The sequence below is a fragment of the Chelonia mydas genome, chromosome 7 (genome assembly GCF_015237465.2).
Source record: "Chelonia mydas isolate rCheMyd1 chromosome 7, rCheMyd1.pri.v2, whole genome shotgun sequence".
NCBI classification, from domain to species: domain Eukaryota; kingdom Metazoa; phylum Chordata; order Testudines; family Cheloniidae; genus Chelonia; species Chelonia mydas.
The window spans coordinates 101115589-101141711 of NC_057853.1; the positions used below are offsets into that span (position 1 = coordinate 101115589).

A 26123-nucleotide genomic window follows, 5' to 3' on the forward strand; every position below is an offset into this window, starting at 1 on the left:
AATGATTTAGCAGACAGGAGAAACATTCACTTCCCACTTCTCTTCTAACTTTCTCCGACTACAAAATGGCTGAACAAACCTACACCAAGGAGATCTGTGTGGAGTGAAGAGGTTGAATCTGTGGACTGTAGCCACAGCTGTCTATGTTTTCACTGTGGAAAAAAAGGGGTGTATTTAATTCAGGTTAGCTGACTCAAGTTAAAATATCAGTGAAGACATGGGAACTTGGGTTAGCAGCTCAAGTTAAAGCCTGCAAGTGAGCCTAGGGCTGGACTTGAATTAGCTAAGTTAAGTTGAGGACACATGTTTTTTTGCTGTGAAAACATATGCTAGGAGAGGTTACCTTGAAAGCAGTAATTTACATCTTACATATTTCTCTGTAGACTTCGACATCTTATCCTTGTTTGACCTTGTAGTGTTTCTTCTTTCTCTTGGACTTTGAATACAAGTCATCTGAGAGAAACACAGGGGAAAAAAAACATCTGGTACAGCATGCTTGCTCAGTTTTGGTTTATCTTTATCCAGCCTTCCAGCTTTCCTTGTACGCTGTGATTAGCATTAAAAAGTCAGTATTTACCCACAGTTGCCTCACAGAGCTATCTGAGAGAACTGCAGTTTTCCCACTTTACTTATAATAGGAAACAATTGAAAACTGTAGGTTAATGACTTTTCAATTACTACCATTGCATTTGGCAAACCTCTGATTTTCTCCTGAACTAATTCTTACATTTTGCTTTCATGACCTACCTTGGCCACTTATCCACATTTATTTATTAAAATTAATATTTAAAAAGCACAGAGGAGAGTCACATTTGACAAATAATACAAGAAAATGAACACATGCAACAGTCTCTCTTCATCGAAATATCCACATTTAATTTATCACTGCAAGCACCCCTTTCTCCCTACAAACACCAACCCACATTGTACTTCCCCTTTCCCAAACAGTTGTGGACATCTGTAGGTTTTGCAGCTTCCTCTGCAGGTCAGCAGATTTGTTTGGCCTCTTTCAGACAAAGGGGAGTTTCAAAGCTGAGGACCCCTCCTAGTCACTTCCGTGCCAGCAGCTCCGGGTGTTTTAAACCAAGGAAGTGGCAGCTCCAGAGCATTCATTAGTGGTGGAATGAAGCTGTTATTACTATTTATGTGGCACCTGAGAAGGGTTAATTTGTCACCAGGAATCCTGTGTTGCTAAGTAATTCTGAAAGAATCTTATTCCAAACATCAATCCTGAGTTCTCTGCCTATTTATACCCTACTTCTTGGAGCTTTTATTGGTGTAAAACATGACTCCATGACCTCTGTCTTTCACCTTTGCAAGAACTTCTGTTGGCTCCCATCAAACCCACTCCTTCCTGACTCCCTTCATCCCCCTCCTCATTGCTGGATTCTTCAGCCTTGGTATCTTCTCTGTGGCTCCATGACTGTGCACTTTCCATGGCAACAACAGCCTTCTTTTAATATGGTGACTAGTACTGTACATAGTGAGATTGATCCACCACAGAGTGATGTCAGCCGAGCCCCCGTGGTGGAAACTGTGCCCATAAGAAGCAGTGCAAAGAGGTCTGCAGCCAGTCAGCACTGCTCTCAAAGTGAACTAGGGGCACTCCAAGAGATATTCTGTATCACTGAATCCTTCTGGGCAGCCTCTGCTAGCAGGCCTCCTAGGGCCTTGAGCCCCAGCTGCAATTTGCAGCTGCCTTCCCGCAATGGAACTCTCAGAAGAGCAGTTCTCACTGAAGCAGATGGAGTCAAACAGTACCCCCGCCCCTGAACTCTGCACCAGTGGGAAGGAATCAAACCTGCTATTGCAGATGAGGTTTAATAAGCAGTTTCTACACTTAGAGGATCTGACTTCTATTCCTCTGCTAATACAACAATGTATGTAAAATGAAATTACATGTAGTAAAAACTGCAGCCTTGTGCAGTGTGTTGCGAAAACTAAAGCCTATGTTCCGACAGATTTTTACTGTAGAGTTAGTTGGGCAGAAGAGTGAAGGAATTTTATGCCATTTAAATACTTATTTTATTACTTTACAGATTACATTTTCAAATGAGCACTGAGAAGCAAAGAAACGTAATTTATGTAAAATGACTCACAAGGTGTGGTGTTAAAGAATGCCCAGTTACAGCAATCCCAGACACCATGCTACCCAGAAAACTAAAAAACCCCTCAAACCAACAGCCAAACAAAATAAATCAAACAAAAGTTAGACCAGATAAATATACTGATATTTACTAATGTGATTTATGACCACTTTAAGGCCCCTTTGCACTGCCAGGGTAGTTTATAATGTCCTTAGTTGAAATAAAAACAAGGTCCATAATGTCTTGTATCCGACACTAGTCTCAGACTCTGTAGGCTGCAAAAGACAGCCAATTTGTGAAGACCTGTACTCCAAAACAATGGGAAACGTTCCATTGTCTTCAATGGACTTTTGATCAGGCCTCAGTACAGTGTGAGACTGTCCTGGAACCAATCCTGGGAGCAGCCTCGCAGTGTGGTTTAAAGTGCAACCACTGGAAACAGGGAAATGCGATCTCTCAGATAAGTGGATCCCAGACCATTCAGAATCAGTTAGTAATACCCTTTTGCCTTCTATTTGTACTCGGTTTTATACCCCATTTTAGCTCTACCATCATGTAGTTGACAGTAACGTTTCTACCTTCTTTCCTCCCCCCAGGAATCAGAGAAAAACAGTGTGGTGCTAACGATCCAAAAGAACTCAAAAGCCATCAGAACGACAATGCTGCAGAGAGAGATTCGGACTCCACTAAGGTAAAAACAAAAAAACCCCACCATTGAGCTTTCATAGTAGTCAGCAGAATTCATTTAGGTTTAAAAAATGATCACCCTGTCTCCATATAGTGTGTTTACAGTTGTTTTTTTTTTAGTCACACTCAACTTAGGCAACAGAAACACCAAATAAAGTGATGGCTAAGTGGTCATAATTCTGTTTGCAGTAGATGTAATTCATCTTTTTATCTATATTCTTGTTGAAGAAAAATAAAATGCATATTTTGGAGAAAAGTAAGTTTTTGAGAAATATCCCAGGCAGGCTCAACCAACGATACAAGTGAGCTAAGCAATGTGTGGGATACTCCCATCCTCTGATCCCCTGAAAATAAAGCCATGGATTTGCAATTCACCAGAATTCTCTTTCCTTTTGCATTAAGACTATGAAGCTTGGAAACTCCCAAAAGAATGTAGGGCCAGGTCAGAGAGACTCATTACCATCTCAAAACATTGGGAGGAGACATTATTTGCTATTTATTTTTATAATTTACTCATTCAAAATACTGTTACATGAGCTGAAACTAATCAGAAGCATTTCTGACTTGCATTTGGACCATTACGTGCGATTTCCATCAGTTTTGTACTTAACAAAAGAAATTAAGTAATTTTCATGTTAATTGCTGGAGCACACGAAAGACATACAAAATAATGCATTTCAAAGAACATTTATCCTTATTGATCTGTAAAAATCGAAGGGAGATTGAGAAGATTGGAAGCCATGCAAAGGTCTTAAAGATGCAAGTTGAGGTAAATATAGTACAATACAATATGAAGAAAATATTATTCAAGCCATGGAAAAAAATTAGGGAAGGGAAAAAACACATTCCCTGGAGCTGGGAAGATATTGAATTGTCAGAGTCACAAACAGTTAGTTTAGAAGACAGGGAAAATTTCCCTGGATTTGCTCTAGATTTGATCTGCTGTTTAAGTCCCAAAAATCTACCTTCCTGAAACCTTAATCTGAGGATTATTTAAAAGACAGTATTCTGTGCTATTTTCCTGTTATGGCAATACCACAGTAAACAGGGGAATAGTTTGCACAGAGTGTGATGGTCTTCAACATGGATTCCTCCACAGGAGATACCCCATGGACCTCAGACTTACCACTCTGAGCCTCCCATCTCAGAACACTAACAGCAGGAGGCCCTGTGATCACCTGAGATTTCAGTGCTCTGGTGTGAGGCTCTGGAGCTGGTGCTACTGTTGTAGAAATAAATAATAATGTCAAGAGAAGGAGTTTAGAAGTGCGGAGGGAGAGAGACAAGGGTCTGAGATGACACAGGGAAAATTTCAACAGAAATAGCAAAGCAAGTACAACTTGACTCCAGGGCCAGAAACAAGAGAAATAAACAAATTTCTAAAGTGAACATAGTTCCTTGGATGGAATAGATTGCTGTCAGCCTTCAAGAAAAATATTAAACCTCAGGAGAATATTTTCTCCCTCTCAGGCTATATTTTACAGTGGTTGCTGTCCAAATTAGTCAATATTTATATAAAATGATTGTTTTATCATTGAAGTCTTGGGTGCTCCAATACCATTGTGACAGGTGTGGTATAAGAATAGAGTATTGAATACCACCTAAACTCATGCAAACACACAGTCCTTCTAAAAAAATAAAACATTCTTCCATCTTTCATCATCCCCTTTATATTCATATTCTCCTCATCTACCTAACAAATTCCAAAGCTTTGCATAATTAACTGGATACCAAAGCTTACTACGCTTGTTGTTACTTGCAGCTTGACTATGGTGGGAGGGATGGGGGCAGATGATCTTTGTAAGCAGGTGAGCAAGCCACCTTTCCCCTTTCTTGTTATGACCAATCTGATAAGGGCAAGTAGCCTCAGCAAAGACTTTAAGAAGGCCATAAATTTCTGCCATAGTCCTGTCCCTACTTATGATTTAGCAGAACCTTGTGACCTTCTGTGTGTAATGTGTCATCTAATACCTGGTACAATTACAAATACACAGGGATGGTTCTCATAGATTGAGGGAAATTAGAGTAGCATTTTGTGGCTATGAAGTCAAACTATATGGGTGTTTCATTTTTGTAATATAAGCAAAATGTGTATTAAACGATTTTCTAATATATGAAGATGTCCTGTACTTTACTCCAGATATTCATAACTGTGGTTATCTAAATCTGAATATATATTTATCTAACTATGTGCAAATGTACATCCTGAATACTCTCATGTTCAAGTCAGATAATAGCAGTGTGTCTCTGAATATACAATTGCAGTAGAGTTTCAGAGTTATGAACACCTCAGGAATGGAGGTTGTTCATAACTCTGAACAAAATGTAATGGTTGTTCTTTCAAAAGTTTACAACTGAACATTGACTTAATACAGCTTTGAAACTTTACTATGCAGAAGAAAAAAAATGCTGCTTTTAACCCTCTTAATTTAAATTAAACAAGCACAGAAATAGTTTTCTGTCAAACCTTGTCAAATATTTTTTCTTAATATTTCCCTTCATTTCTTTAGTAGTTTAACTTGAACACAGTACCTGACTGTATTTGCCTTTTTTGGTGGGGGGGCGTCTCAGCTGTTGCCTAATTGCATACTTCTGGTTCCAAATGAGGTGTGTGGTTGACAGAGTTTGTAAAACTCTGGTGTTTGTAACTCTGAGATGATGGCTGGCTGAGGGGGTTGGGTAATGGGCTATGGAGCCTTTGACTTAATGGTCACAGGATTGCCTTTAGCCATATTGGTAACGATCAATGATTTTGACCAATTGTTTGGTGCCATACATGACATGGATTTATACCTCAGCATAGTTCCTGGTAGACATGTGTTTACATCACACAACCCATCACCTCAGTTGGCTGCCTGAATGGCACACACCGCAGAAAAATTAAGGACAGAAGGGATATAAAGAAATCCTGCTTACCCCAAAAGATTGTCCCTCAAGAATAAGGTTGAGGTGTACTAGTGAAACTGTTTTAGAGAAGTTTGGATGGTGGCTGACAGTGGTATCACTTTCAGTTGAGTTTCCAGGGCTATCAATCTGGCTAACTTCATGAGCAATAAAATATCTCCCATAAACCACTTAAATAAAAAAATAAGTCATTCAGATGAGAATTCACCATGGTCCAAATCATGTAGAATTTACTTTGTGACTCAGTGCGAACTTTGACTAAGTGAGGACTGAGGATGCTCAGATCATACGGCCAAATTCCCTGCTGGTATAAATTGATGCAGCTAACATTGACCTTAGTGGAGATGTAACAATTCACAGCAGCAGAGAATTTGGGCCATATACGCTGCATGAAATAAACATTGTGTAACCAGTCATCTAGATAATAATTGTAGGTAGAGTTAAACTTCATGCTTACATTTATCAGATAAATTTTAATACAATACCACACTCTTTGTCACATCTAAGGACATCAGGTACATTATGTTAAGATAGATGGTGATTGTTGTGGTTAGAAAAATGAGTCTGGACTGCTGTCAATCAATCTTGGGCAAATGCCTCCTTACCCTGTCATTTTGTGCATCCAGCAAGTGTTAAGCTCGTGAATTAAATGGTATCCAAAGCACTTACAGAAATCTGTGCATATCTTTTATTGGAGAGAACATGGAGGAGTTTCCCCCTCAGTCATATTTGATGCTTTTGTGCAGCAGCACTGACCCAACTCCCACATAAACACTCCACAGAAAATCACAGTACACCTACGTTGTTCATTTTGTACGGGTTGTAAGTGCTTAAAGCACTTTTAATATTTCAGTAGATCAGCATGAAAGAGCAGGTTATAATCTGAAATTGACAATCACCATTGACACATATATTGTTAGACAAACATAGGACCAGATACTCCAACTGAGAGAATTAGTTAATCATTCACACTAATGGTTTCCGAATGTTTAATTTTTGTGTAAAATGGATCCGATTTTTGCTGAACTTTTCTAGACAATTCTGAATTGATTTTACGAACATGTCTTTGAAATGACAGAAAGCAAACTGAAATTTTGTTAAAAAGAAATTTAACAAGAAACCTTGACCAAACCCTATTATAGACTCTGAAGGAGAAATAGTTGTATGTTTGACAATAGAATATTTTAATAATATGGGTCTTTTTCATTTGCAGGAGTCTGTGGCATCACAAAACACAAAAATGATTTCATCCATAGTCATTTCACAGTTGATTGATGAGACTAAATCAAAAGAAAATGTGTCTGCTTTGCCGATGCAGTCTGTGATCACTCAGCCTAATGCTTATCATACGAAGCAATCTCTGGCTAATCATAGTTCAGTCAACATTAATAGAGCATTCATGTTACTTTCCAGCAGATTAGGAATTCAGGCATCTTTCGATGACAACGTATCTAGAACAAACTCTCGTAAAAAAGGATTCGCATCCATAACAGTTACCACTAGACGGGTTGTTCCACCTTTTAACAACCCAGTGCAGGTAGCTGTTACTGATTCTCTGTGTTTGAAATGCTGGGGAGGTGATGTACTAATGAACACTACTGCTACTTCAAACAATGCAGGACGAGCTCAGCACTGCAAACCTTTGCATAATCAAGAATCTTATAGAAACGGATATGCCACCAGATTAAAGGTTTCTGAATCTTATTCACAAGTATGTGAAGGGCACGGAGACTGGATTTTTAACATTGAAAACAAAGAAAACAGAATATTTCCTCCAGGCAGCAATCACAGGAAAAAAGCACCAGTTTCATTCACTTCATCTGTTCACTTCAAAATTTCCCAGGATTGTCCAAATACAATGTATTACTTCAACAAGTTACTTTCTGTATGTATTGACCAACTTCAAATTAAAAGCCAAAAAATTCATAGATCAATATTGTCCTTCAATATAAATTGCAGTTCACCCAGATTAACACCAGATGGAGCAGATGGCATAGCTAATGGAGAGTCAATAGCAGAGATACTTAAAACAAAGCTCCCAGAAGAAAACAAGACTCCACTCAGAGCAAATTCAAATGCAGATTTAAAAGAAAATAATGTAGATAAAAAACAGACAGCAGAAAAGGAATATTTGGGTACTGCATGCCCTTGGAAAGGTACATCTCCCTCTGAATGTCCAGCATTTGTGGATACAGCCAAAGGAATTAATACTTTAATAGTCACAAAGCAAAAAGAAGATAATTCTGATAAACAGTGTACTGGCAATGACATCAAATTGTCCATTCAAGTTCCTAAGTGGAGTTATGAGACAGGTGAGTAATTTGCATAAACTTGAGTCTGTTTCAGAGATTCAGACTGGAACAGACCCATCATAGCATTATTATGTAAGCAGGTAATACAAATCTTTGCTTCTGCAAGAATAAATCCATGATGAGTCTGAGTGCAAACTGGACATTTTAAATTCTAGGATTGCTGTGGATATAATGTTTACCATACCAGTGATGGATGCCACCTGCCACAATATAGGATAAAGTGGTACCTATGTTTTCAGCATAAAGCCCCTATCTTTAAGTGTCTGTAACTCTGATATATTTGTTCCAAACAACATATAAGCTCTAAGCCCAAAAGAGAATTTCAACAAAGTCTTTGTTCTTAAGAATTCACTTTTAAAATAGAGATTGTGGAAAATAAGAAATGAATGGATTCAGCCTGGTTTGTGCTTTTTATGATTAAAAAAAGGTTGTTTCTAGCTTTAATTTGGAAGGCCATAATAAAATAAAATAATAAGACCAGTCATCTGGCAACTAAAATAGATGGCAATTTTCCACGTGTAAAGGCTGCGGCTTCATCCCCAGCAATGTTTTGCAAGGCTTTAAAATATTTCTTCCAAATATCTCAAAGCATTTGACAAATATAAAATTAATCCTCACATCTGTGAGTTAGGTGAGAAGTAGATGTTGTAGGGATTGCTTTAGTCACTGCTGAAGCGTAGCCTCCACTGGAGTGGAACGCAGCAGCTGTTTTACAGTGCACAAGCAAAAACTATGGATCAGTTTAGGGCAAGAAAAATATTGACCATGCAGGGAGAGAATGCAGAGAGGCAAACATATTCAGATGAGTTGGAATTTGGCAAAGACACCAAAGCTAGCACACTTTCTCTTGTGAACAATACCATCGGATGTAGTAGTGATCGTAGGTGGGCAGAACCTTGATTACATCCCATCTGAAGTACTTTGCCTTTGATCACAGTATGAACATTAATTAATTAAACCTCACAACAACCATTGCATTTTTTCCATTTACGGATGAGGGGAAAAATGAGACACAAAAGGATTTTGTTCAGAGTCACACACTAGCTCAGTGGCAGAGCAAGGCATAGAATCCCGGTGGACATGTTTCCTCGTCCCCTGTTGTTGCCACTAGACTCAGTAGCTCCCCATCTCTGAAATGTGTAACAGTAACCTTTACTGTTATAATTAGTATTATTATTTATTATTTATTTCATTTTATTTATTAAGGCAAAATTATTAAATAGCAGATATTCTATACAGAAAAGCTGCTGCTGTATATCCCGGGTAACTTATCAATGGGAACTTTCTGCAGGATGGATCAGTGAGGACAAGATTTTCAAAACAGAGGACAAGGTTTGGTTTCTAAATCCATATTTAGGCACTAAATCAGTAGCTGGATTTGCAAAGGTGCTAGGTTCCCAGTGGCAGAGTGTTTAACACAATTTGAACATGAATAGTTATTAGACACAAACCTCTTGCCATTGGAAGTCACAGAAACGACAAACCATAGTAAGGAGGATAAGGGAAATGGGGAGGGGCAAGAAGAACATAGGAGGAGCATCCTCTCTGACTGATGCTATTGATTTAACTCTTTCACTTCTCTGCTTAGCCATGATACCTGTATATCTGAGGCATTTGCAAGCTTACTTTGAAGAACAAATGTTCTGTTGGTATTTTGAGAGGCAAATGCTATGCATGCAAGGCTCTGCTGCGCATAGTTTAGACGCTGCATGTGATTTACGCTAGAAGTGGTTATCTAGAATACTTTTTGAGACTACTCAGGGGTCAGGAGAAACAGTGGTTTCCATTAAAAAAGTCTGCATTTGCCAGAAGTTATTAGAAAATGAGGTGTGAAATTATCACAATTTATCCACCTATACTTTAAGAGGAAATAACTGTGGTAACCAGGTGGGAAGTGTTGTCTTTTTAAATTGCTTACACTGTTTATACACATGACAATGTAATATGCAAATGTATATGTTTCTGTATAATACATAACAAGATGTTTTGTCACCTTACTACAGCTTTCCTATGTGAGATTTTTAAATACAACTGATATAATGCCTCCAAAAGGGCATGGTCTTTCTTGTTAGGATCCAAAAATTAATGAGCACTCAAATATTGTCAGACTTTAACTGTGACAAATCTTAGGAAACCTAGCAAAAGTCATGACTCATGTAAACTGCTCATTAAAATGAAAGGAAATTGGTTTGATTTTTTTCACCTGTGAGAAAATGAAAAATAGAGCTCTTTTGAGTTCATAGAATCATCACAATGAGAGATGGAGAAGATCTATTAGGTTGACTAGGCCATTCCACCGCAAGTGCAGTATGTTCGTGCCATTTATCTAGGCTTTTGTCTAAACTAGTTTTAAATATCTCAAGTGATGAAGCCATACCTTCCTGTTTCATGATGTGACACCTCTGTGTATGCAGCCAAAATTGCAGGAGCCTTTTTAGATGCCATATCACGTTGTAAGTAAAACTAATCAACTATCCACTGTCATCTCTAAGTATTTTTCACAATTACTGCTTTCCAAGTGTCTTTCTCCCAAAACGTACTAGCTTGAATTTGTCCATGTTGGAGTCTGAGTACTACTAGATGTGTCTTCTAGACCCAGATAGGTCCAGTTGCATGGAATGTCTTCTTACAGCTAACGCTAACTAGAAGACTCTGCCTATACCTCTGAAGAGGACTAGCAACTGTGATTCATACACTCTTCATTTCAGGCCTAGACTATGACAACTTTCTTTATCTAGTGCTATCAGTCAAGGTTAACAAGAGACTCCAGGTGGTGTAATATGTGGCAGCCTGCCTCTTGAGGATGACTAGCTGCAGGAAGCATATTGTCCCATACCCAGTTTTCCATTGGCTCACCATATACTTACCTTAGACCTTAGTCCATCCCGTGCTTTGTTGCACATTGGGCTACCCACATTTGCCATCCTGGCCTGTCAACTGCCCTTCTCTCCAAATCTTCCCATTTTATGTTGAGGTGCTTGATGTCGTTCAGAACTATTTGTTTCCATGTTATTCACGGTCTTCCAAATGCAGTATTTGCCTTTCCGATTCACCATATGCTACTGGGTCCAAATCAGGAACCTGATCCTGATTTCTACAACTTTTAATGGGCTTGAACTGGGCTACCTTAATGATAGCCTTTCTGTTCTTGATGCTCTGAGACCATTGGAGAGATAGAAACTATCTAAGCCTGGGGTGAAACTACTGAGAGCTAGTGTCAGTGTTTCTTCAGTGTTGGGTCATGGGGTATGTAACAAGCCTACTCACATTATGGTAGCTGAGAATAACATTTGAGTATGAGGGAAATATGTAGAAGGAAGGAACAAGAGAAGAGGAGGATGAGAGAAACAAAGAAAGAAAAGGAATGATGAAGAGGAAGAAATAGTAATATTCCCAGTATAAATGACTGAGCCCAAGAAATACAAGTGGAGTTCCTTCATTTTATACTCGTATACCACTTTTATTCTACCATATGTAGTGCCTATCTATTACAGTGACTGATACTCTATACAGTAGATAAAGTTTTTTATTTATTTTTGCCCTTTCTGGTTAAAATGGAAAGCCTTTTTAACTGCACCCACTAAAATACCTAAATTACAGAGTTAAAAATTTCCAAGGCCAACACTCATTTTCCTTGTCCCCTCTTATAATATTGACTGGTTTGGTTTGAAGATGGCCATGTCAAACTGCACTTCATCCCATGCTTCAGTTAGGGCTGTGCAAGGAATGCAGGATCAAACCATTTGACAAGCAACCCATGCCACCATACAGTGCATTACTACATTAGCTGGCTTGCCAGCTGAGTTCACAGCAACTTAAAACATTTGAACTTATATCAATTTGGAGCACTACATAGTTAGCCAATAGCTTTCTTGGGAATGTGGGAAAGGCAGTAGGTGGATAATATTTTCACCAGGATAAGGAAAGAGAAAGTCAATAAGTGAACTTTTATTTTGGCTTCTAAAATTTTGGCATATTAAAACAAATTCAGTTTTCATGTGACCTGATTTCATGTGACCTTGATATTCATCAAGCAATAGTTAACAACCCTTAGCACTTTTTATGTTTAAATCATTCTAAAAACATAATCTAATTCAGAGGTGCTAAAATGTTTATGTTTGTGTGGGCCTCATGTTAATAAAATGTCTGGTGAGCCTCTTCCAATTTGTGATCACATATCACAGTCACCTCTTCAACTACAGCAATTGCTTACATGGGAAAAAAATTAGAAAATTATTTGATGTGTGTTTAGCTGCCTTGTAATGCAATTTGGAAGCTGTAAACCAGCAGGAGAGCCAGTACCACATCACCAGACGGGTCTCCATGGACCACCCAAGGTGCCTAGACCACAGTTTGGATTGGGCAAGTGAATTGTGCATCAGGAACATCCATCTTGTGGAATGGGAAGGTATCTTCCTTTTCCATAGGCAGGTGATCTGATCCTCCACTGTTCCTTGCCTTGTGTATTAAAATTTACACCAGTGCAAAGTGCTTGAAATGGGGTAAATCATTAACATTCTGAATTGGTAATGTGTTACACTCACTTTGCAATGGCACAGGTGACTATAGAAGATGCAGGGCAACAGAGAGGATCTAGCCCAGTATTCACACAGCTTCATCTCATTCAGCGTTTTACATTTAAATTTTGTTGTCAGGCTTCCTGACAGTAAGTTGTTCATGCTGCAAATAGAGTTTGACTTGGATTTCAACAGCTGAGTTTAATAGTGGGTGGCATCTAAAGAACTGTCAGCTAGCAATAGGCCTGTTCGCTTTTGATGTAAATGTGAAATGTCTGATCTCAAGTTATTGAAATTTTTTGTGTATATCATACCATGAATGTATTTTTTCTATAGCATATTTTGGGGTGAAAATCTGGAATATGTTTATAGATGCTAATTCTCCCTAGTAAACCAAAACTCATTATCAGCTAGTGCACAAAGACATGTTTCATGGTTGTGACATTCAAAAGCCTTGTTTTAGAGCTGTGATTTCACCTCAGTTGACTTTGTATTTTAATTAATCGCATTGTAGAATTTAAATAAATGAAAATAAATGGTGTCTATAGGGGCTTAGTCACTTCTGAAGCTGCAGCTCCTGTATCCATCAAAGAGCTGTACTGTAAGTGCCTCAAATCCATGTGTTACATGTAAAAACAAGCTAGAACATCAGAGGTGGGATTTCTGAAGCTTCCTAAAGGCCTTTGGGCACCTAATTCTTATTAATTTTAATGAGAATTGGACATCTAAATCTCTTAGGCAGCTTTCAAAGTCTCAGTCTGTATGTGCATTTAATACAAAATAGTTTTCTTGTTAAAATCGGTAGAATCCATCCCCATACATAAACTACAACACAGACTAAGCCTAACAGATGCTACATACACACCTCAAGTTCCTGATGATATCACAAACCACGTCAGCTTCATTCTCATGGTGATCATGTTGACATCAGGACCATCTGAGGTCATAATCTGAGCCCTCAGCAATGAAATGTTTGCTAGTCTGAGTCTGGTCATAACTTTTAATGAGATATTGCCTTAACCTTTTTAAGTTAACTTAAACTTTCATTGCAAGCTGTGTGGTATCATGTATCTTACCTGATGTCTCATAAATACAAGGTAAGTTTAAAACTACAAAAATAATTTGTCTTATTTCAACTCAAGACAGGAATATAAAGATCTTTTTAAGTCTTAATTTCATACCCTAGCTTGCAAGAAGAATAACATGGGATCTTGCAGGTTGTGTGTGTGTGTGTAATTCTGACGCTTCCTGGGTTTACACATGGTTATGAGCCATCTCACTACCACGTGCCCTTAACATGAGGGAGCCTTGTCTGTGCCTGCCAGGTGTCAGGTCCCTGCGCCACCTGCCACAAGTCACACAAGCATTCCCCTCTCAGCCCATGTGGGCTTTATTGCCCCTCTTGCAGGCTAGCAACAGGTGCTCCAATCCTCAAGTCCCCTGAGTGTGCATGTCATATCTAGTATCCAATATCTCTCCCCTTATCCACTAGATACTCACAGAATTTCCAGGCCTCCTGTTCCCAAAGGAACAGTACATGGCAGCTTACTAGTCACACCTTGGTACACAGCTCCACTTAACACATAGCACTTATACTTGCTTTCACTATAAACCAATCTAAGTTTAGCAAAGCATAGGGATTTGTATGATAACACTTTGTTTCCAATATTTCTGTTTGCTATGTATACAATAAAATCATAACATGCATTGTAGAATCTACACTCAACTAAAAAGATGCACTCTTATCTGATAAGACACTACATACCCCAAAGTCTTTCTCACAGCCTTTGTCACCAGGATTGCTGAGATCCTTCTTTCATGAGGTCAAGACTGCTGACAGATTGCCTTACCTAGGTGAAGGATGCCAGAGTGTCTCTCTTCACCTCCAGATATACCAGACTAGTCCTTTGGTGTTCACCTCTAAAACAGGGTGTCCCCTCTCCCACCTTTCCCCTCTCCCCCTGCTGTTTACCCTTTCCTGGTAATTTCCTTCTGAAGTCCCTTGGAGCTCTTAATTAGCATTGGACTCAGTATGTGAATAGACTTCTGTGGTAAGACACATAACACAGTTGTCAGCCAGGGAGTTGAGTTTCTCCCATCTCCTGAATGGAGAAGTCTGTTTCAAGGTGCTACTTCTGAGTGACCACCTTTAACGTCAAGGCCTTAAGAACATATTTTCCAATACGTATATCTCACTGTATATTGTCTGCACACATATTTCACAAAGACTATGATGATCCGTGTCACACAGGCTTTCAGTAGAAACCCTACATGACTCTCTTTGGTGAACTAGAATGTAAATACCACACCCCCAGGATTCCTGTAACCTGTATGCCCCTTGTGCCCTCTGCCAGTTGTCATCCTTGGCTCACAGTAATATATACATTTTACATGTCCTATTTGGTTGTACAGACTGAATCTTTAAAAGGAGCAAAGAGAAATAAATTAAACTGTTTTAAAAGTTCTTTTTAACCTTTGCATTAAATAAAAGTCTTTTTTAAACTAATGCAGATTATTAATACTGATATATCAATCTTAGTCCTGTAAGGTGACTTCGTGAGTCTCTGGTGGTCATATCTATAATTTAAACTGGGTTAATTTGAGCAGAACAGTTTATCTATTAAGCCAGTACAGATCAGTCCTTCTGCTGGTGTTATATCTAAAACCAATGACCAGCATAACATAATGAAGCATAGCAGAAGCAGACAGAAACTGAGGTGTGGGAAAGGAATAGAGAGAGCAAATTGTGATATGCAATGTAAGTTCAATAAGACACAGGGATACAGGAAATCTAATTCAGATGGTAGAAGCAGCAGAGAACGCTCTCACACTAAGAGTGGTGAGTAGGGTTACCAATTTTGGCTGGACATACTCCTGGAGGTTTCATCACATAACATAATCTTTAATTAAAGATTAATATTTAATTCCTGGAGACTCCAGGACAATCCTGGAGGGTTGGCAACCTGAGTCATGAGGATAAGTGAAGCCAGAGAAAGAGCCAGTGCTAGATAAGTGAGGAGAGCAGAGAGGAAAGTGGAGATGGGCAAGTTCTGTTGTGATGAAGGGTGGAACTAATCCATGAAAGACACTTGAAACAGGAGAAGCAATTTTGAATAGGGTTATGGAATGAATAGGGAGCCATTGGTGATGTTTGAAGATGGAGGTGTTATGGTCGCCCTTATTAGTGTGGGCAAAAAGGTAGGCATCAGAATTCTGTACATGCTGGAATCTAGGGAGTTGAGACTGGTGAAGAGCACAGAGAAGGAAGCAGCAATAATGGAGATGGGATGTGGCAAAAGCATTCTGCAGATGAAGTCTTCAGTAGAGCTAAGTCATGTGAGGTGGCACATGCATAAACAACTCTGCAGAATTGGGGATAGGCAGACATAAGGGTTGGGAGAGGAGTGTTCAGGATCAAGGATGACACCCATGTTACACATGGAGGTAGTAAATGGAAGGTGCGAATCAATGAAGGGTACAGAGCAGAGAGATGGTGTCATAGACCTAAGAGGAGTGTTTCTGACTGTCAGTCATTTAGTTGAAGGACTGTTGAAATGAAAGCACAAGTTTACTTGATCAAGGCAGCCTAAGAAAATGGATGAGGAAAGCTAAGAAAGGAGCTGATCTTGTGGAAAGCTAAATGTCTCCCAACACATTGTAAACTTGCTTCATTCTTGAGCAAAAGAGTTCCTTCAGCAAATGCTGGAGCAAAAAGAGTCTTATCAACTAGTACTTGAACTTGAAGAGTTCCAACAGCTCTTGGGTGGACAACATAGATATCTGATCACAAGTCTTGGTTAAAGGGGAAGAGAACTGGTTTTCAATTATTTTATTTCAAGATCCCATGTTTAAGTATGTGTCTTGTTATTTGTTTAAAAATATTTAATATTTGTATTTGGGCTATAAAATAATTATTAAAATGTTATTTAAAACTTCATCGTATAACAAAAAAAAAAGCTTGTCATTTGCCTGAACTCCCGTGTCCTGGTCTCATAGACCATTAAAGGACAAACACCTGTGACATCCCAGAATGCATAATTCTGGGATGTTATGTGCACTCAACTACCACATTCGGTGAGTGTGGTAAAAATGCTGAGCTAGATTCCAGAGAAGCTGACGTATCTTTGGGGTACCTGAAATGCAAAAAAAGTCTGTTTAAAAATAGTTATACATTGAACTCTCCTGGATATTTGGAGCATTCAGCACATAAAGATAAAATTTCTTCATTTTTATTGAAATATGTATTTGTCACCTTTAAACTAAAGGGAGCTCATGGTTAGCAGGCTAACCTAATCTGTTACTAAGGCATAGGAGTGGAAAGTAGTGTTAGCATCGTATTTATTTTCAGTTACTGAATACGTTGGAAAGGTTACAGTGGAAAAAAAAAAGTGAGCTTCTGAAGGTTTTTTTGATCATCTGCCCTTGAGGAAGTCACCACACAAAGGCCTAGAATTTAAGGTTAGAAGAAAAAATGATTTGGTGTTTAAAATATTACATGAGAACCATTAATTACAATATGGAATTTATTGTTCAGCAACTCGAGTAGCTGCAGCTGGTGCCAATTTGTTCTCAAGTATTAGTATGAGTGTAGCGGTAGTGGCGGTGAAGACAGCAGAATGTGAAGTGTGACGCAGAAGATTTCACTTTAGTGTACACTTGCTAAACATGAGGGACCAGATCCCCAGATGGTGCAAATCAGCATATATCTGTTGACTTCAGTGGAGCTATGCTGATTTATCCCAGCTGAGGATCTGGCCCAAAATGTTCATAATGGGGCTTTATGGAAGTAGTAACTGGTGCTGACTTGTTCAGAGCCGAGGATCACATGCCCAAAAACATATTAAAAGGAGGACTTTGATGTTTTACTTCAGCCGTTATACATTTAAAAAGAGGGAGCTTGTCAGTTTTCTCTAGATCTAAATGTTTCGTGTCATTGTGTATATTTCACATTAGATTATTTTAGTTTAACAATTTTAGGAAAATGTCCCAATCCTCTAATCTACTGAGTAACTTTTGTAAGTACTAAGCACCCTCAATTTCCATTGACTCTAGGAATCACTCACCACTTGCAAGATGGAGGCCTAGTATTATAACTTGTAGTCAGCAATGTCAAGAAATCCCTTATTCTTGGTTCCCTCTTCTCTCCCCTTATGCTTTTCAATATAGAATGTCCCCTAATCTCAGGGCAATCCTTTTAATTGCTTTAAATAGCCAGAGTATTAAACCCTATAGTTTTGCTCTCTCATTGAAACTATGATTGTCAATTTCCCTGTCATCCCAGAATCTGGTGAGGTGAAGTGAGAGGATGAGGCTCATCATGTCTAAAAGGAAAATGAGGGAATAGCTCAAGTTGTTTTTTTTTAACAGAACTTGCATGAATTTAATTTGGTTAATTATTTATTTGGAGAAAATGTGGGAATCAAAGAACATCTTGTCTTGCCCCAACCCCACTCCTTGTTGATATATAGCTCACATTAGAGGTCATGGGAGATAAACATATACATGAAGGGGAGAATATACTCCCAATTGCATAAACCAAAGCAGCCCCTAGACCTGCTTTCAGTTACATGACTGGTACTTCAGCAGCAGGTCATTAGATGCTTCTGTGACCTTGGCTGTAATCACAACCATAATATTTTCACATGGAACTAATTGTTCACAAACAATTTCTCCACTGTATAAGACTATACAGAGCCCTTCACATTAGCCATGGAGTCCCTCTCATCCCACTCATTTGAGGGCCCAATCCTGCAGCAACTTGTAAATTGACTGGGAAGCACCTTGTACAATCAAGCTTTTATCCTGCAACAAACATTAGGCCCAGTCCTACACTCACTGGAGTGAATGATAAAGCTCTCATTAACATGCATGATGCAGGCTCCATTATTTTCTCTTGATGATGAAAGGAAAATCACATTCATTTGTGTCTGGAATTCCTTTCTGCTCCATTTATGCTATTCTAGGCATTAATCCAGTACAAGATTGTATTCCAAGTTCCTGGAATTTTCCAAGGAGCCTCTTTTAATTTTCCATAAATGAAACTGATTGTGTTAATTGCTCTTTTATTCAAAAGGAGAACAGCTTGTCTGGTAGGGACAAAAGTTAAAATATAGACTGTTCTCATTTTGGCATGTGAAAATCGAGGGCCTGATTGTTTCCTGTCTTCCTACTTTTTCATTCATTTGCACTTGTTCAAAGTGAGTGAAAAATACCATGGTTCTGATCTGCCTACACTTTGTACAGATGTAAAATGCTGTGCAAAGCTGTGGATGATGCTAAGGTAACCTCAGGCATTCATTGACACTTTCAGGACAAATAGTGGAGGACAAGATAGCATTTTTAGGTAATTAGAATAATGTTTTGAAGTGAGCTATGTGGCGTCGCTAACTGTATGCTTCTTTGATGGAGTCAGTGGACCCAATTCTCCTCTCACTTACACTAGTGTAAATCAATAGTAACTTCACTGAAGTCAATGGAGCTGTTACCTGGGGTTCTCTCTACCCAAAGCTCTTGGTAACTGTACTTTTTGTGAGATGGTGTCAGGAGATAAATCACTGGGGACAAAGACTGTCCATCTGGTTAAAGATTGGCACAAACCCAAATTGCTTTTATCCAAAATTTCTGTTTTATTAGCTCTCCAGCACACACACATATGCAAAAGTGTTAGAGTGCCCCCAAGCAATAGTTACGCATGGTCTGGAAGGGTCTTGAGTGGTCAAACGACAAGATTCAAGTGGCCAGCTATCCGCCTGTCACTGGGGATTCCAAGAGCTGTCCCGAAGGTCAAATCCAAATTCCTCAGACCTGTCTACCCCTTTTATGTTAGTAACTGCTAAAATTACATCAACAACATGTCAATCAAAAACAAAACAAAACAAAACAAAAACCATTAAGCAAGCACTTTTAATCTGTTAGTCCAGCAACTGTATTTCCATACAAGAACAGTCCAAAGATATAACTAGACTTCCTGTTTTTTTTTAAAGAGACAGACTTCAGCAATTTCAAAAGAGAGCCTAACTAGGAAGGCAGCAGGGTCATGCTCACTTCTCATGGTCACTCAAACTGCTCCCCTCTGGCTTGCCTAGTTATGCTAAGGCTGCTACAAAGGCCTACTAACTTAGATGTGTTTGTCAATAAGCATAATAATCAATATTCCTGTACTGACCTAGGAATTTTGTTGGGCTGTCAAAATCTCCCTAAGAGCCACGCTATTGGAAATGAGATGAGAATCTGGCTCAGTCTGTCTATAGCAAATTACCAGAAATAGTTGATGAATAACAAGATACCCTTAATATGCTTTGATTAGAATACCATGTGGCCAGTGTATCTCTCTTGTCACTTTAAAATCCCAAGAGCCATTTCACTGTATTGAGTCACACTGACATTTTTTTATAAAAATTAGGACAAAAAATACCTTCTCAGCCACTACGATATAGTGTAACATCTTCTAGTAGGACATCATTATGATGTGAATATGAATGTCTAATCTAGAGAGCATATTAAAATGTTATGAAAAAGCCTCACAAATGCATCAGCCAATTTGAATAATTTTCTTAATAATAACCATTTTCATAATTCTTCTTAAAAATATCAACAGAGACCCACTCAGCCTAAGGACCAGCTACCTGGAAATGTTTGGTTTGTAAAAGATATTGCTTTGCTACAGCATGACCAAAAAGACACCACAAGAAAGGCAACAAAGATGGTTCGAGGTATGGTTCTAGGATTAATTATGATGGAAAGAAGAATAATTAACAGGGGCTTGATTGAGGTATTTAGAATTATGAAGGGGTTAATGAAAACTGAACAGTTCCCCCTTTTATCCTGCCCCTAATTACAAGAAGAAGGGGGAGGACTCAAAACTATAACCACAGTAAATATAGACTAAATAAAAGAAATCTGGTTTATGCAGTGTAGAATTAATTGCAGAACTCATTGGTGCAAGAGGATGAATCAAATAATATTAGTGGATTACTTCATGGCCACTAAAATATTCTGTAGCTGTTCAACATAAGATTCCTTATGGTCAAATCTAATGATTCAAGGCATAAGATGATCTCCTGCAGGTGCAGGTGTTAGGCAGAATTATTCCCCTTCATTCTGATGCAGTTGTTCCACATTGTGCTCTTATTTCATCAAATCTCTCAATTGAGCAGCATTGGGCTAGATCAGTACATCATGTCCTTCCTAAACTGCAGTGCTGTTATATAGTATCTGTATAATTACACTAGTGTTGAGTGTGATTCCTTTATCTATCACAAAATAGTGCTGAGAGGCTTCATTAATTAAGTGCTTTTGAGATCTTAAATTGGAAGGCACTATGGAGTGCTTATTACTATGTGAAGCATTATTAGCCAGTTGTTTAGATACATTATGGGATTATTTTCACCTTCCTGTGAAACATCAGGTATGGCTTAAACCCCAAACCTGCAATAAGCTGTATGCAGGTGGAGCCCTCTACCTCTGCTGTGCACTGAAATCAATGGGCCTCCATCCATTCAGCCCCAGGTTCAGGGCTGGAACCTCAAGGGACAATGCCTACGTCAACCTTTCTATTGCTGTTTCGCAAATACAGCTTTTCACAATCAAATGTTAGTTTTCACAAAAGCATGCCATTTTTATCCTAGAAACTGAAAATATGTGATTCCTAGAGCACCACTGTCATTTTTCCATTTTAACTACAAAATAAGCAATGCAATAGATTCAGCTCCTAAAGCATTTTTTGAAAAACCATTTATTTTCAGAGTAAGAAGGATCGTATACGCCCACACAAAGTGGTGTGATTATTTGTAAGCTAATAGTTCAGGCAGATGTGCCACAAGCTTCATGCAGAGTTCTACTCGTGCCTTTTATTATTGTTGCTATTATTTATTATTGGTATTATAGTAGTGTCTAGAGAGCCCAACCAAGATCTGGGTCCCATTGTACTAAGCATTATATGTACATGTAATAAGAGGCAGTCCCTTGCCTGAAGAGCTAAACTCTAATTAAACAAGCCAGAAAAATGTGAGAGAGGAAACAAAGACAGACAGGGCTGTAGTGACTTGGCCAAGATGTCACAGCAGGTCAGAAAGCTGGGAACAGAACAGAGGTTTCCTGACTGTCTATCCAGTGCTCTGCCCACTGGACCATGATGCCTCTCAAGTATTCCTCTTTATTTGTGACCTAAAATGCTCTTATTAAACTTGTTCTGGGCCTTGAGCAAAACTGGCCAGTTGGGATGAATTTTGTGGTGGTTTGTGATGTGTATAAATGAGGAGTGAGATGGATGGTGGTCACGAAATACATCTTTGCTTGGAAGTCAAACGAGGCTTTGTTGAATTTGTAGTAGGTTTCCAGAGGTGAAAATTCTAAATGGCATACCCTGCCGCCCCACAACCCATTCATTCATTTATATTGAAAAATTAACTTTGAAAGGCAGCTAACGAGATATTTTGGCTTGAGTGCCAGGCAATGGGACTCAAATGTCCGGCTAGTCTCTGCTAAACAACTTGGGCTTGATTTCTTCTTGACTGGGTAAAAAAAAGTGATGATATTGTTCCAAGGGTCACCCGCAGTAGATTGTACAGATCTTCACAATATGTTTGCCACTATTCTTTTACATGCTTTGAACAACAGTGAAATAGTTAACAATATTGACATTTATAGTAACATAACTGGGCATCTGAATTAACACCCCATTAAGATCACCTCTGGGACAGTTCCCACCTTTCAGAGCTATTGTTTCAAGCTCTTTGTGTACTGCTAGATTCATGTTTTGAAGGTTTTGTTTGCAATCATAAGAGCTTGAGACTTATGTTTTTGCTTTAAATGAAAGCTTCGATTCTGGAGCAGAAGTTGCCAGCTTGGGGGAAGAGGTAATACAGCATATAAGCGCATATGGCCTCAATTTGAGCTTTGTACAAAATGTAAACCATCCAGAATGTTTTAGGATTTTTAAAACACTGTGTTATTATATACAGTGACTGCACTTAAACGGTTCCTTTCCAGTTTGAGAGACCATGTGGGTTTGAGAAAGAGACTATGTCTACAGTAGACTTCTGCCACCATAGCTATGTTGGTCAGGTACATGAAGAGGTGTGATCCCTAATTGGAAGTCCCTAGTGTAGATGCAGCTATGTGAGCAAAGGTGTCTTTTTACCAGTCTAGCTTGCTTCATTTTAGGGGAGAGGCATTGGTGGTTTTACTATACTGGTACAAAGAGGAGCTTTGCTGGTATACCTGTGTCCACGCTAGGGTCATGTCTATACTACAAACGTACATGGATATAACTGTCGCACAGGGGTGTGAAAAATCCACACCCCTGAGTGACACAGTGATACCGACCTAATCCCTGGGGTAGACAGCACTATATTGACAAAAGGGTTTCTCCCATTGACATAGCTACTGCCTCTCACAAAGGTGGATTTGTCGGCGATCCCTCGAGGTTGAGGATGATCTTTTTCACAGGTTTTATTTTGTATGGGTCCTTTGGTGACTGAGGAGTCCAATCCTTGAGCCACAGGCTCATTGGCATATGTTGCAGGTGGTGTTGGAAGTCAGAGTTGGGCCACGATTGCTGCATGACAGTTGTCTTTCCTTCCTTTTCTGGTGTTTTTCTGCTACCAGGGCAAGGTGATTTTCCTCAAAAGTGGACGTTCCCTCTCTGACAAGTCTTTGCCAGTTATCCCTATCCTGGGCTGCTGTCTCCCAGTGTGTGGTTTCGATGCCACATGTCTTGATGTTTACCTTGAGGGTGTCTTTAAAGAGTTTCTTTTGGCCTCCCCATTTCCTTTCTCCTTTGTGGAATTGGGCATACAACAGTTGTTTTGGTAAGTGTACATCAGGCATGTGCACACAGTGCTCTCTCCACCTCAGCTGGTGCTGGATTATCAGGGCCTCTACACTGAAGATGTCGGCCTCTGTGAGGAGACTGACATTAGTGCAACGATCCTCCCACTGTATGTTGAGAATCTTCCGAAGAAAGTGCTGGTGCTGGCGTTCCAGGTTTTTCGAGTGTTTTCTATAGGTCACCCAAGTCTCACAGCTGTAGAGGAGAGTTGGGATGACCACTGCTTTATAAACCAGAAGTCTAGTATGTGTTCTGATGTTGTGATTGTTGAACACGGGGCAAGACAGTCTGCCAAAGGCAAGGCTGGCACAGCAGAGTCTGTGCTGAATCTCGACGTCTGTGTCTGCCCTCTGTGAAAGATGGCTGCCAAGATAGGCAAAGTATTCTACATTTTCCAGCTCTTCTTTGTCGATGTAGATCTTCCTTGCTGGATCTGATGAATGACCGGGCACTGGCTGGTGGAGAATTTTTTGTTTTGCTGAAGTTCAGAGTTAGCCGTAGGCTTTTGTAAGCTTCAGAGAAGCAATTAAGGGCTGTTTGTAGATCCTCCTTTGAGTGTGCAACCACAGCACAATCATCTGCGTACTGGAGTTCGGTTATGGTTGCCGATATTACTTTAGTTCTGGCACGGAGACGAGAAAGGTTGAAGAGGTGGCTGTCAGTCCGATATTGGATGCCAATGCCCTGTGGGAGACGGTCTTGGGTTAATGTTTTCATAGCTGCTAAGAAAATGGAGAAAAGGGTGGGTGCCAGCACAGAACCTTGTTTTACATCAGTTTGGATGACAAAGGGCTCAGAGGTAGAGCCACTGCACAGGATGGAGGCAGTCATTTGGTTGTGGTGGAGTCTTACAATGGTGATAAATTTGCTTGGGCAGCCAAACTTTAACATGATTTTCCACAGAGCCTCATGGTTGACAGAGTCGAAGGCTTTGGTCAGATTGATAAAGACCATATAGAGCTCCTGGTGTTGTTCTTGGCATTTTTGCTGGATCTGCCTGGCTGCGAAAATCATGTCGGTGGTGCCTTGTGATGGTCTGAAGCCACACTGGGACTCTGGAAGTACTTCCTTTGCAAGAGGGAGCAGGTGATTCAGTAAGATTCTAGCAAGACTCTTCTCAGCGATGGAGAAAGAGGATTAACTATGCCAATGAGAGACGCTTTCCCGTTAGCGTAGTAGTATCTTCACTGAAGTGCTACAGCAACCCAGCTGCAGCATGTTAAGTGTAGATCTGCCCTAGGAGAGATTTGCCTTTGTAGTATATTGGTACTCCTGTACTAGTAAAGCACTCATAGTGTAGACACAGCCAGAGAGTGCCTCTACTTAAAATGGGACAAACTATTGGAACCAGTAATATTTCTCAAAACATAAGTTTTTAATTGCTACCCCTATGGTTCTGTCAGAGCTTGAGTTGCTGAGCACCATCAGTTCCCACTATCTTGCAGGAAGTGTTCAGCACCTAGCTGGATTGGACCATTATATAAAATGGCCAGTGGCCTAGAAAGAAGATCAGTGGTGTGATCGTCTGACTTCAGTGATGACACAGAGAGAAACAACCTATGCATCTCTTTCTCTGATCTTATCCTGTCAAGCTTGTTTGCTGATCATTGATAATTCATAGTTCCATACAGCTGTTAAAATGATCTTTGATCCATTTCAGAGTTATTTTGTCATGAGTTGTAAAAATCGCTGAAATGAAATAAGAGGAAGCAGCCTAAAAGCCTCCTTATAATGCAGTAAAGCAAGGAGGAATATTTAGAGACAATAGCAAAAGAAGTATATTTTTGCATAGACTGGACAATATTTTTGGGATGATGCAGTTTAATCTATTCTAGTGCAGGACAAAGTCACTTTCTTTTAGTTCCAAGCAAATACTCAGCAAATAAAATTAAAAAACACACATGACAGTGAAAAATATTTGCATTTTACTGTCATCAAGAAACTAGTCACATTTGAAAACCTACCATCAATTTTACAGAACTGTTCTAACCTTTTCCCTCTTTTTGTTACAAGGCTGGGTTTTGGAGTGGTACTTTCATCAAGTGCTTATTTGAAAAATGATCTGCTGTATTCTGCTTCGTGCATCAGGAGGCAGAAATAACTTTTCTTCCAGTTTAATTAATTGCTCTTGCTTTTTCTTTTTTAGTTCAACTTTTTACAACTAGGATAAATATTTTTAGCAAATTTTATTAACGGCAGTCATTCTGCTTTCTCTTTCTGTGGGCTTTGTTCTCCTGTGTTTCCCAAAGCATTACACTTTCATGTCTTTGTTCATTGGTTTTAAAGTCTTTCTTCAGTTGGGATAATAGAAAAAACATCCCTCTACTCAGCCAGTGGCGATTCTAGCTGTTCTCAGAGGGGTATATATATCTCCAGTTTGTTGCTTGGGGAGTTAGATATACAACTCCAGATAGACTTAATGAGAGTTACATGCTTAATTCCCCACACAGTACGTGGAAAATGTACCCAGAATGTGAAGAGTGAGACTCTGTGATTTCAGTTTTAAGCATCTTTGCCTTTTTCTTTTTTTAATGCATTATTTCATCTGCATACATTAACTAAAATTATTGACAGCTGGTTTGAGTTTTTTTTTCCATCTTCTGAGTCTGTGTCTGCTTTTTTTCTAGGGAAGGGCTGGGTTTGGCTGCATCTTTTGAATTGAAAGACTAGCTAATTCATAAGGTGGGGAGAGGGATTTGCCAGATTGGCTCTGTTCTTAACCTTGGCTTTATGTGTGAGCCAAGAACAAGGTACATCAAGGTCCATTGTCCTTAATTACAAAAAC

The 26123-nt window shown here is 39.3% G+C and overlaps 1 protein-coding gene across 7 annotated transcripts in view; it reads left to right on the forward strand.

Annotated features, from left to right (window-relative positions):
- Positions 1 to 26123, forward strand: part of C7H10orf90 (chromosome 7 C10orf90 homolog) — a 217025-nt gene that overhangs the window by 159571 nt on the left and 31331 nt on the right. For all 7 annotated transcript variants that reach the window (XR_006292128.1, XM_043550860.1, XM_043550863.1 and 4 more), the window contains 2 exons: positions 2684 to 2778; positions 6892 to 7990. Coding sequence is in view for 6 of the 7 variants with exons in the window: in XM_043550860.1 (XP_043406795.1) it covers positions 2684 to 2778; positions 6892 to 7990 (1194 nt within the window). In the remaining variant the exon portion in view is untranslated. The remainder of the gene's footprint in view (positions 1 to 2683; positions 2779 to 6891; positions 7991 to 26123) is intronic.